This window comes from Ciona intestinalis, chromosome 1, assembly GCF_000224145.3.
Source record: "Ciona intestinalis chromosome 1, KH, whole genome shotgun sequence".
NCBI classification, from domain to species: domain Eukaryota; kingdom Metazoa; phylum Chordata; class Ascidiacea; order Phlebobranchia; family Cionidae; genus Ciona; species Ciona intestinalis.
This window is the reverse complement of record NC_020166.2, coordinates 835299-849094: the sequence shown is the minus strand read 5'-3', so window position 1 is coordinate 849094 and position 13796 is coordinate 835299. Positions and strand designations below refer to the sequence as shown.

The 13796-nt window shown below is 36.1% G+C and overlaps 1 protein-coding gene across 3 annotated transcripts; it reads left to right on the top strand.

The window, feature by feature from the left end:
• Positions 1-882: 882 nt before the first annotated feature.
• Positions 883-11359, top strand: lasp (LIM and SH3 protein). Of its 3 annotated transcripts, none has more exons than XM_026836933.1 (12): positions 883-995; positions 4205-4268; positions 5973-6067; positions 7041-7077; positions 7840-7886; positions 8232-8273; positions 8822-8842; positions 9019-9058; positions 9512-9552; positions 9915-10049; positions 10346-10387; positions 10560-11359. In XM_026836933.1, the coding sequence occupies exons 2-12, from the start codon at positions 4226-4228 to the stop codon at positions 10725-10727; spliced, it is 711 nt and encodes a 236-aa protein (XP_026692734.1). In that variant the 5' UTR covers positions 883-995; positions 4205-4225; the 3' UTR covers positions 10728-11359.
• Positions 11360-13796: the final 2437 nt, after the last annotated feature.

The following is a 13796-nucleotide window of genomic DNA, read 5'->3' as shown; positions in this document are numbered from 1 at the left end:
ATTTTTTTCTCATTTACTGATGCAACCCAAGAAACTGTCCGGTTTTGAGAATAAACGAATGTAACTTATTTATTCTCGCGTAGCCGGAAACAGCAGTCGTTATAATCGTTATGTTCTGTTTCATGCACTTAGTCTTAGTGCATCCTTTTTGTCCATAGCGTGTTTTAAAAACTGTCGTTTGTCTATTGATTATTTTCTTTAAGTTTTTTAAAACATATATTTTACTATCGTTTTCGAAGTGATAAATAAAAATTCTGTTAAGCTTTCGTTTGTTAACTCAATGTGTGCCAAGTGTAGTGTGAGCACATAAGTTAGTTAAGCATGCAAGAGTTTAGTGCCGCTAGACGGCGTTCTGAGCAGTTAAGTTCTGCCTGAGTGCACAGCAGAACTGCGACAGAGAGAATGCCATTTTAGGCGCAAAACAAAATCGACCAAGCAAACATTAAAGCCCGCAGGGTGTGACGGAACTGAACAGGAGGAATTTAGTGACTTGAAACTTTATCATTGATTTAATTAAGTGGAAGGCGTTCAGTTTTTCCTCCACATGAAGTTTAATACGGAGGTAGAGAGGGCGTGATTTGAGGTTCGAGGTATTTCGCTTATCGGTATCGCGTAAGCAAATAATGTCAAGAATGTTGTTTTTCATTTCCGATCATTACCGATGTAGATACGACCGCCTCCATAACGAAGCCGTGTCTTGGGCAAGTTACGCTCGGTTGGCGCAGCGGGTTCTTTGAGTTAATGAGGATGTTTGCCAAAAAAACAAAGCTTGCGCTGCGGGTGTGCCGATGTCTGCATCGTAGTTCACCTTCTCGAAGAAGAAACGCAAACTGCTGTAAACAAACTCTGAGCGAATGACGCCCATTTTCAAACGCCATGAGATTACTACGCGTTATATTTGCCGCTTATACGCTATGCTGTAAAGTGCATTGTTTTAGTGATTGATAATGACTGTAGTGGTAGGGTAAAGGAAAAAACTGAAACAGTATCTTAAGGTATTGTATGTGAGCTTGTATTTGACAATACCCGGATATTACTTTCTTTTAGCAAGGTGACTATAGAATAGAAAGTGTTGCCTGCTAAAATGAAAGTATTATTTATTAACATCGCAGTATTGCTTGGAAATCTCATATCTTTGTTTCTATGGTGGTATGTTATGGGGCAATACAGTAACAGGGTATATAGGTCCTTATAAAAAGCACTTTTCGTTTTGCGAAGTATTGTTGAGCTGTTATAACTACTTGAGCCTTTTAAGATTGCAGCTGCGTTTTGTTTACGAAAGGGTTTAAATTTAGAGCACTATAAACCGAGGAAACTTGTAAGCTGGCACAAGGTGTTTGAAACACAACATCCGTGTTATATAACTGCCGTTTTCACGCCAGGCAAGTTACATTCATTCATTCAAAACAAGCAACGCCCACCTTTCACTACGATATGTTACGCAACCTGCAATAAGCGCTGTAATACCTTAAGCATATTGGACAGATTATGACGAACGATTTAATTACATGGTTTAAGGCTGGACCAGCTTTGATTACGTAGTTGTTGCCAGGGAGTGCTTACACAAGCTTGCTGAGCAGTCGTGGGATCTTACCATAAAAGGCGACCAACTGCTGCGTTGGATTGAACCGTCTTAAATCAGCAAATCTGACAACTGTAGTCTTAAACGGGGTAATTGGTCTCGGAGTTTATTGTCTGTTTATTTACATGGAGCAATATCCTGCTAATTGGCCTAGCGGTTTAAATGTATTGGGATTTAATAATTTATGTTCAGTTTACGTTCATCGGCCTGTTGCTGGTACAAACTAGACCGGAAAAGGCAGGTCTGCTGTTAAAGTCTCAAGTGCGCTGGCGCGGTTTAGAATAGTAAACTTTGTTTCATTGATAAACCAGTATAGTTGCCTGGATTTTGTGCCGAACGGAAATTACTATTCGCATTTATAGGTTGTTTAAATTGATGGCCATATAATATTTTTCAAGGACTACTCATATTCAATGATAGCTGATCTTGGCGGTTGTTTTTTAGAGGTTCTATGCAGTTTTCTATAGTTGTCTGTGTTTCGTAGCGAACGGAAATTAATATTTGCACACATGCTGCGTAATGTATTTTGTGTACGTGCGGTTAAAGTCTAAATTTAGCATGATGCGTGCTAAATTGTGTCACTACTTTGATAACTCGTCTGTCGCGGCCCAAAGGAGCGGAGGTAATAATACGCCAACAAATTGGTGTAAGTAACTTACATTACAGACATATGAGGGTATACGTTACCGCTAAGGATTAGGTAATGCCTTTTGGGATCCGAATTTAAGTTCTTTAAAAAGACTACGATAGTTATTGGATATATTGACAGTTTGACATGAAATCGTATTAGGTAAGTCAGCTTACGTGTAGCCTATATTGACTGCTCAAGTTAAAATACATGCGTATAAATCTGTATATGTATGATATATGGTTCCATGAATAAGAATTAGGCCCTGATCGAGTTCTTATGAAGTTGGACGATTCTTGTAACATAGTAACAGTTAGGATCAAGTGCCACCATAAATGTAACAGCCAAATTAAGTCTAACTAATAGAGTGCTATAAAATATATGGTAGAATGGGGAAAACGGGACACCTTTAGCACGTAATATCCAAACATCCTGGTCGTGTTTCGAACAATTGACAATGGTCTATTGGAGTCATTAGGATAAGGTTTTATAAATTTCTAAATGTTCTTTGTTTACTTTTAAATGGGGCGAGAAAATGGAATAAAAATGTGTCCCATATTCCCCCTTCCACTGTATATATATCGCCTTAATTGGCCTTGTCAGTGTCTTATTCAATCTGTATATAGCTACTATAAATAGAGTCATGTATACACGCATATTTAACTGTCACGCTCCATCGCATTCGAAAGAACATTCGTTTTGTTTGTTGCTGCCAACGTGGAAACGTCACACCTGACGTAATACATACATATAACGTTACAAACCATAATCTAGTAAAACGGAATTTGTGGGCCTCGTTGTTTTCGTTGTATATTGGTAGATACATAACGTAAATTTTGTGTAACTTTTCGAACACGATAGCGAAGATCAAATTATTAAAACAATGGATAAAAAGCGTCGGTTAAAAAGAAAATGTGATTAAAACAAAATTAAAGGTGTTTTAAACAATTAACAACGGTGTATGTGAGTCGTGAGGATAGAGTTTTATAATTGCTTGAATGTTCTTTGTTTACTACCAAAATCTTCCCCCACCCTACTATATAAAAAGTAAAAACAACTCGTTCGCTATCAAAGCTTGGAAGAGTTTTCATTCTTAAATAACCAGCTTGAAACAATTTGTGACCACGCCATTGTTCGGGACAATGGGATTTTTGAAGCGCGGATAACCGCGCTGTTATAAAGAGATTTTGTATGGAATACTAGAGCTTGGTCAAGCGTAGCAGTGAGTGTTATTCCGTTCATAATACACATGGAGCATATAGTAGGTTGGGGGAAGATGGGAAACCTTTTGCAGATATGATACAAATATCGTGATCGTGTTTTAAACAATTAACAACGGTCTATGGGAGTCGTGAGGATACGGTTTTATAATTCTTTAAATGTATTTTGTTTACCATCAAATGAGACGAGAAAATGAAACGAAAAGGTGTCCCATTCCTTCCTCACTGTACTATACGTTATGCCAACTATTTAGCCTCACTATATTAAGATGAGTCATTGCATTAATTTCCTAGATTCTTTGTCATTTTAATCCTTATATGGCGATTTAAAAAGTTAGGAAACGCTTGATACAGATCACTGGCCTGAGTGTTTCGTCGTTGTTGTGTCGGAAATTATTGAACCAGTGATAAAGGAAATGCATTGGAGTTGTAGCTGCTAGAGCAACTTTTAAATTGCTAACTCGGTAGTAGACTGAATTGTAGTAGACTAGTAGGCTATGCTGCTTGATAGTAGGCTCGGTAGTAGCTTTGGAGGCTCGGTAGTAGGTGAATGGGCTCGGTAATTGGTTAGTAGGCTCGGTAGTAGGTGAATAGGCTCGGTAATTGGTTAGTAGGCTCGGTAGTAGGTTTATAGGCTCGGTATTGGGCTATGGGCTTGGTATTAGCTATTGGTTGAGTTCTTATATTGATGTTACTTTGTAAACTTTGTGCCAAAACTAATCTATTCACGTTTTCAGCAACTGAAATATTAACACAACATTATATTTTTCCCAGGTTTAAGTTTAAGTATTTAACATGAATCCCCCGTGTGCAAGATGCAAGAAGACGGTCTACCCCAGTAAGTTTAATTTGCATGCAAAATAGTAGGGTATCTATAGTAGTACGGGGGAGGGTGGCTTTTCTTTTTGCAACAAAATCCAATATTTTGGATCTTGATTTTAACAATGAACAAAGCTATTTTAAAGTTGTAAGGATACGGTTATATCATTTTGTAAATGTTCTTTGTTTACTACCGAATGAAATATATATCCTATCCTACCCCACCCTAATAGACATGACAATCTTTTATCTTTGCCATTATACTCCTACAACAGCATAACCAAAAGTTTCAAAGGTATAGGCCTACACAATTCAATAATATGTTTTAAAGCTTAAAAAATAGCATTGGCGAATTTGGAATCGAATACACTTTTAATTAATTAATTCCAATAAATGACTGCATGGGCAAATTTAGTGAATTTCTTTCATTAATTGACATGGTATGGGATCCCATAAGCTCTGAGTAAGAACATTGCGCCCTACTCCGTCCTTAAATGCATGAGTCATTGCCTTATTAAATATTTCTTTTCTATTTGTTGGGAAACCTAATTGTAAGAAACCAAACTGTTTGGAAAAACGGCAGAAACTTCAATTTTAAAGCAGTTTAATCCCAATTCTAAATGGAAATTGAACTAAAACCTAACCACACACTTTTAAAAAAGGGCTGGGGGTTGACAACTCAGCAGATGAAGTATTGTTGGCGTTAAAAATGCTGCAATTTACCGCAAACAAATCGTGTGTAGTTTAAAAAGGACTGGAATAACAACCAAATACGCAGTTGGCATTAGATATTGGCATTGCTGCAGTCTATTAATAAATATGCATGCTTACACAAATCGTGTCTGGCTTATGATATATATTAGGCGCGAGATAAGACGACGTATAACAGCTTTTGTTTACTACCAAATGACCAATGAATGTAAAAGAAATCTTACCTACTATATTATGAAGTCAGTTGTTAGGCTTTTCTGTGCCCTATAGAAAGTTCCAAAAAGTTACATTCGTGGTAATTCGTAAGCGAGCACGAGGTGTATGAAACAGAACACCCGTGTTATAACGACTGACGTTTCCCGGCGTTTATCATTCATCAATACCAATTGTGGTTTCGTGCCCACCTCTTTTAACATCTACATCCAGATGTTTACGCGAAACATCAGCCCGAATTTCTTCTATTTTCGACACATTTTATTTCGTGGTAAATCAGGTTAGATTTCCGCAGCAGTAATTCGATTTGCGGATTAGTTACGGAGCAGTTTAATGCAGAATCGATGTGTCTACGAATGACGTCACTAGAAATCGATGGTCTAAGTGCCTTCATGTCTAAAACCGAAAAGCCATCCGAAATAAATGCATTCACCCACCTTTAGTTTTGTGTTTTTCTGGTGCTACGAAAACGTAACAGACTAAAATCAAGTCCAACAAATTGTATAACCTAAGATATTCTCGTACCCCTAAATGCACCATCGACCGCTGTCGGTTATTTCTCTATGTTACTGTATATGTTACTATAAAACGCAGTTCCTTGACCGAAACGTTTTCGGGTTTAAAAATTGTATCTTTAAAATTTAACACATAACAGCCCTAAAATGCAGTATACTACTACACGCCGTACAGTTACGGTGTACACAAGAGTCGGCCGATTACTTATGATAGGATATTATACATAGTGTGACTAATTTATATTTAATGTGCAATGGTTTATCATTTTATTCTTTATTTCCAGCGGAAAAGCTTTCGTGCTTGGACAAGACGTGGCACAAATCCTGCTTCACGTGCGAGACATGTAACCTCAAACTTACTATGAAGACTTATAAGGGGGTAAGTGGCTTTGAACGAGATAATGTAACTTATTTATCCCCGCGTGGCGGGGGAATGACAGTCGTTTCACACGGGTGTTCTGTTTCATACACCATGTGCTCGTTTGCGAGTTACCACGTATGTAATTTGTCACGAATTGTATTTTGGGATTTTTATTTATGGTTGATAATTTGGACAACCCATTAGTGACCATTCGGTTGAGGCAGTTTTTGGTAACAGTCTTGTCCAAGGACACATACGCCTACAATGGTAGCTGCCATTTTTATTGCCAATTAATCAGTTTTCAATGTTTAACGACCTTGCTTGCGATTACTGACTAATAAAGCTGTCACAATAATGCATAAAACGTGAAGCAAGCGCAATTATACGAAACACACGGGAATATATGGGACAGGTTGTATGATGGTGATTGATTTGGCTTTCGTCGTTCAAATATAAAATAAAACGCCAACTAGCGTATAAACTGTCTTTCTATATATTTGGGTGAGCTATGAAAACGTTGGAAAGAGATTTCGTTCTCTTTTCTCGTCGCGTTTAGTAGTTAACAAATACTATTTACACAATGATATAACCTTAGCCTCACCACTCCAAAAGAGCGTTGTTAATTGTTAAAACAAGGTTGGGAAACATGGGATTTTAGGTAGCAACAATATCCCATCTTACCCCATAGTACTATTTTCTACAACGCTATGGGACATATTTATAAATATTGCTCTACTAAATAAATCATTTTAGGGTTTTGTTAACTTGTATTTGTTACAAGATTGAGATTATCGGATACTAGAGAAACACATTGTATTTGTTTGTGTCCATTTATTAGAAATCTGCTCTCTTGTTTTAATTACAACAGTTTTCGATATTGAATCCAAATGTGCCTAATTTATCGGTATGAAATCTTAGATAACTAAAGTTATAATGTCTTATATCTATTATCATTATTAGCGTTATATTTTATTTTATCATCCCTTTTCAGTACAACAAACTTCCATACTGCAACACACACTACCCAAGTAAGTATCTTGTAGTTTATAATCTGTGTTGTAGTGTTTAATGACCATGTGTACGACTGCCTGCGAATACCTGAAAAATAAAGCTTGTGTTATGTTTAATTTTTAAAATGACTCAAAAAGTTACATACATGGTAACTTGTAAGTAGACACGAGGTGTATGAAAAAGAACACCCGTAATATAGCCACTGTTGTTGCCCTGGCATGCAAGGATAAATAAGTTACGTTTTTATTCATTTATTCAACAGACTTTAGGCAATTACTAATCAGTGCGTGAACTCAATTCAATTTGTTACACATTTTTATATAGTGGGCACTGGGCAAACTATGACCTGGACCCCTGCAGGTCCCCTGGCGTGCCGCGCTGTCGGACCTCACCAATATAGAGTAAAGCTACCCATAACTAATATATAATAGGGTGGGGGAAGATGGGACAACTTTTCATTCTTTTTTTCATCCTATGTAGTAGTAAACAAAGAACATTCAAAAAATTTTAAAACCGTATCCTTACGACTTCCACAGACCGTTGTTAATTGCTTAAAACACGATCAGTATATTTGAATATTATGTGCTAAAGGTGTCCCATCTTCCCCCACAGCACTCCAGTATCATTCCACTTACGCTTGTGGCAAATTACAATTAAATCTTTTCTATGGCCTAAAAGGTAATAACGTAGACATAATAAATTTGGTCCCACGTTCCCGTAACATGGTCCCATAAAAATCTAGACAAAACATGAATCATATTATTTACTTTTATTTTCAGCCACGAGATTCACTGCTGTTTCAGACACACCGGAAAATAAACGACTTGTAAGTATTTATAAATTTCCGACAACCTGGTTTCAGTACAGTTACATTAGGAATCTGTTATATATAGAAACCGTTTACCTTATCTCGGAAAACTTTACTTTTTGTTAAAATATTTGAACATATCTTTAATTCTTCTAAGTTTTAACCAAATATATTCACATTTATCGTTTTAATATTGGTATAACTGCTTGTTAAATATTAGTTTAGCAAACAACAACTGAATTTTGAATCAGAATTCGTTATGTAGACTCTTGTAGAGGTTTTAACTTTTATCTTAAAATTTTACCTGCTTTTTTCAAAACCACTTGAGTACGACTAAACATATTTTTTAATTCCCCTATATAGGCCCAACAACAGAAAAATCAATCCGAAGTAGTATACAGAAAGGTAAACAACGTGTTTTATAACCAACCTGTTTTGGTCCTCAACGTTCGATGTCAAACGTGTTTTTTTGTGCATTTTTAGATATGGTTTGGGAAAGATGGAACACATTTTCATTCTTTTTTTTATCGTCTTATTCAATAGTAAACATATAGGATTTACAGAATTAAATAACCGTGTCCTCATGCCTCAAAGATTTGTTAATTATTCAAAACACGATTAGCAAATACAGGATGCGTTTTCTAAGGGATCCAGTCTTACCCCAAAGTACTATACAGTAGGATGGGGGAAGATGGGACACTTTTTAACTCTATTTTCTCGTCCCATTTAGTAGTAAACAAAGAACATTCAAAGAAATATGAAACTATGTCCTCATGACTCTCATAGACCGTTGTTAATTGTTTAAAACACGATCAGGATATTTGGTTATTATGTGCTAAAGGTGTCCCATTATTCCCCACCCTACTATATATCCCCTCGTTGTTTTAATATAAGTATTCATACATGTTATGCTTTGTGAAGTTGCAATCTAACGTTGATTGTTTTATTTTCAGGACAAGATGAACGCTCTAAAGGTTTGTCCTGCATGTTGTTCAGTGATTAACTACAGTGGCAATCTTAGCTTAATGCAGTTTGTATATGCACAATCTCCGTTATTGTAAAAACATTTTGTTTCATATTTTCCCTTTTGTTTTACCTTTTTTTTATAAATTCTTACAAATAATGTTCAAATTTTATTTTCCATCAAAAGGATTTCACTCAGGTGGCAGAAACAGTATCAAGCAGAACAGGTAAAATGTTTAATATTAATCTCCAATTGCAACATTAAGTTAAAGGGGGTGGCTTAGGTTTACTATATTGAATACGTTCTCAAAACATAAGCACAAGCTTTTTTCAGGCGTTTTTCACTTTGGTCTTTATTACAAGTGCGTTTAAGATAAAAGTTATTTAATAAAGGAAATCCGAACTTAGTGAAAGCTTATGTAGAATATGGATGGAACACCTTTCATTCTATTTTCCCGTACCATTTGGTAGTAAACGCAGAAAATTTATAAATCATAACACCGTATCTTTACTACTTCTATGGACCGTTATTAATTGTTTAAAACACGATCAGGATATTTAGATGTTATGTGCTATAAAGGTGTCCCGTCTTCTCAAACAGTACTATACATTGAAAGTGGCCAAAGGCCAAAGTTTTAGAATTTCATTAATAGCTTACAATAACATAACTTGTTTTTCAGCGACCCAAGCCTCGAAACTTGCATCTAACATCAGCTACCAGGTATTTACCACCGTGTTCCAAGGTGTAATTTGACGCTAAGCAAGATGTCATGACCATAACAACCCATACATAAAACTCTCTTTTTGTTTCTTCGTTTTAAATTAAAACATCACATATGCCAATACCAATGTTATCATTTTAATTAAGGACCGTATTGAATTTGATTTTAGTATTTTAATCTAAAATGTAAGAACATCCAGTTAATTATGTCTTGTATTTTAGCTGTAATGTTTTTATTAAAATCAACCAGATAAAAAAGCAAGGCATAAGAGCAGCATAAATAAACACAAGTTGGAGCATGACAAAACCGATACTCTTTTATGCATCTCTTTTTGTATTTTTCTGACTCTTTTCACCCCTAGACGGCGCCCCATGAAGTCGGTCGTGACGGTCCAGTCCCCGTGGAAAATATTGTCAACAGAAGAGCGCCGCCAGGTAGCGCACCTGCGTATTCTGCACCGCAACCACAACCACCTGCACCAGTAGTAGCGCAACCGGTAAGAGGGAGGTCTTTTATTAGCTACGGCTCAACTATGTATAATACTGCATACAGTAGGGTAGGGGAACGGGACAATTTTAGCACATAATATCCAAATAACCTGATTGTGTTTTAAACAATTGGGATTTAGGTGCTAAAGGTATCCCATCTTACACCTCAGTACTCTAATTTTATAGAAATGATAACTTTGTTTTTATTGTTTATGACACGGTTACAAATATAGAATATCATGTGGTGAAGGCACCCACCTTACCATACAATACTACAGTTTAATAAATATACGTTTATGTGCAGCCACCTCCAGTACAAGCGAAGTCACCTACTACAACACCGAAGGTTCGTTGTTTTATGTTATATCAATGAATGAACACAACTTTATTTGTGACCACTACAATTGCTGCTAAGTGTCTTGCTTTGATATATATATACTCTCATGCAGTGACGCAGTTTTTACTAACCCTTACTATAAAACAATATATTCACATCTAAAATTTTCCCACCCTAACAGTACGTAGCTATATACGACTACGCCGCTGCTGACGACGACGAAGTCTCAATACAAGAAGGCGATAAGTTGATTGATGTGACGGTTATAGACGAGGGGTGGATGGAAGGAAGAAATGCAAGAACAGGAGCTTACGGGATGTTTCCGAGCAACTATGTACAGAAAGTTTAACAGATTTACCACAAAGCAAAACAGCGTGACACCTAATGCTATGAACTGCTCTGTAACTCGATTAAAATGACCCGCAACACAGAATGGAAAATGCTGACAAAAGTTTTTTACATGCGCTCTACTCAAATGAAGAAATGGCACTTCAAAACTATTCTACACAATATGTGAACTGCTATTTACTCTTCGTAAGCATGCATACACAAAACGGGAAATAGGCTTTTAATGATGTATTTTGTTTGGTATACATCAAAACTGAGGCAAAAGTAATCTCTATGTAAAAGTTATCCCAAAATATTTTTATTTCGTGCAAAATTTGAAGCATTCCGTTTCTCGGTACATTCCAACACAAATCATTCCAAGCGACAAATACCATTTATACACCACACATACATATTGCGTATATTTCTGCATTTGCTACTAAATTGTAAGAATGTACATGTCTTCGCTCGGTTTAATATTCCGTATACTGCGGTTTTTATTTAACTAACCTTCGCTTGGTTAAAATACCTGCTGACGGACGGACGCTGCTTTTACTTACGTAAACTCCCCACTCGAATTCGGCACAAATTGCTAATTTGTTACAGATGTTCTAACCCTCATTGACTCAAATACAACCTGGTGACAGAAGCGAATTGCTTTGTGTGGTTTTTGTATTAAGATACGTGTATAGAATATATAGTAGGGTGGGGGAAGATGGGACACCTTTAGCACATAATATCCAGATATCCTGATCGTGTTTTAAACAATTAACAACGGTCTATGAGAGTACGAGGATATAGTTTCATATTTCTTTGAATGTTTTTTGTTTACTACTAAATGGGATGAGAAAATAGAGTTAAAAAGTGTCCCATCTCCCCCCATCATACTAGATAGTGCATCAGCGTCTGTATGAATACGTAACTTTTATTCCGAGTGTATGTATGGCGGCAAAAGCGATTTCTTTTGTGTGTATGGTCGTTTATGTTAAGGTTAACGTGTGATGTATATGCGTATCTAACTTATGTATAAAGTGTATATATAATGTATGTATGGATACTTAACGAAAATACGAAGCGTGTAATAGTATAACAGCATGTGTGTTGATGCTTAACGAAAATACGAAATATATGGGTATAGTGTACGAAAGAAGCATAATGTACAGTATGTAACTCAATCTCGTGTAACCATACTAACATACAGAATACTCAACGAGGTGATGCCAGCGCAATGAGCGAGGTAAAACGCAGATTTGTGATGCAGCTGGTGGTGGTATATGAAGCCATACATATATATACGCGTATTAAAGTTTATTGTACCAAGTATGACCAGAACATGCGAGAAAAATATATTTTAAAAGTTTCGTATTTCTAATACAACCCCAAAACTGTTAGTTTATTATCAAAGTTACCTGAAGCGAGTTGTAGTTTCTACATTCCTACAAGCGCCATCTTCGTTCCTCGTCGCAATTATTACATTCCCGCTTTTACAACACAAGAGCGAAGCGTGTGTTTCAGTTAGTAGCAGGGCAGTCTATTGTGATGTTTCTATTATACTGCTTAAACAGCGAGAAGACAGAGTGTATATATATATTACTGTGTGGTAAGATTATGTTAGCACATAATATTCTATGTTTTCTAATCGTGTTTTTAACCATTAACAACGCTCTTTTAGAGTTGTAAAGATACTGTTATACAATTCTGTAAGTATTGTTTGATTACTACCAAATGTGGGAATAAATGAGACCATCTTACCACGAGGTACTACTTTGAAAATTTGAGCAAAATTACTACGAATTGATAATATCTACTACTAATATGTGTGTTACTATGGAAAATGAAAACAGTAAAATAAAGAACTTTTAGGAGATAAGTAATTCGTAAGTATATCTAACATAATACCAATACACGCATACATTTGTTAGATTTGGGTTAGTTACTCAACTATACTGAGTTCATTTTGCCCCACAGTGTACCAAACTTTAGTATATTGAAACCCATACGATAAGGATACATGTGAAGGTTTTGGCACAATGTGTCGTTTTGTTTTATCTGTATATTTTACTGTGGAGTGGTATTAATGTAATGTTGTAATCAATTGGTCATTTACTTCAGTGCTTAAAACATCGTCTATTTTGATGTCCGCTAGACGATAGCAGAGAGCAATGTTTGGTATTCATCAGAATTCCGTTAAGATTTTTATTTTGGCCCATAAGGTGTCAGGCAGTCATTGTGCAGTCTATATATATAAATACTTCATTGATAAAGAGTTTATTTCCACATCCGCTAGATGACATCAGAGAGCTTTTAAAATCTTTTAAACCCGATGAATTATATTTACGTCCGCTAGGTGACAGTCAAGATAACAATATAGCTAGCTATTACGATTTCTGGAATAAACGACTAATTTTTGTTCAGGAAACGCAGTTAGGCGTAAAATGAGAGAAAATGGAACGTTTCGTGCGATTGATACTGCTATAAATAGGCGAGCGGTGTATATTTGACTTCTAATTGAAGACTCTAATTTAAACTTGCGGTCAATGGCCAGCTGTGGGGGATTTTGTTGCCCAGCATCTGGTACTGGATATTTGAACGAACTTATAAAATCGTTTCGAAAGTCCATTAAATTGAAGTCGACTTGGTAACCTTACACGTCGGCTGGAGGCTAATTCGTAACGAGCGTTCTCTGTATTTAACAGCGCGATAATCTTACGGCAGTAAACAACTAATTATTTAAGCTAGCCACGTAATTGCTGCCGTAGCAAAACTGCAAAGAGTTTCTTTAAATGTCAAGAATCTGCGCTTTGATGCCGGTTTTTATGGCGGTTTTGGTATTGAGGGTCGGTGTGTCAGAAATTAAATAAGGCATAGTAAGGTGGGGGGAGACGGGATACCATTTCATTCTATTTTAGCGTCGTATTTGGTAGTGAACAAAGAACATTCCAAGAATTAAAACTATATTTTTACGATTTCCCATTGTTAATTGTGTAAAACACGATCAGGATTTGAACAATATGTGCTAAAGGTGTTCTATCTTTTCCCACAACCCTATTATATATATATATAATTTATATATCTATTTATGTTTATATAT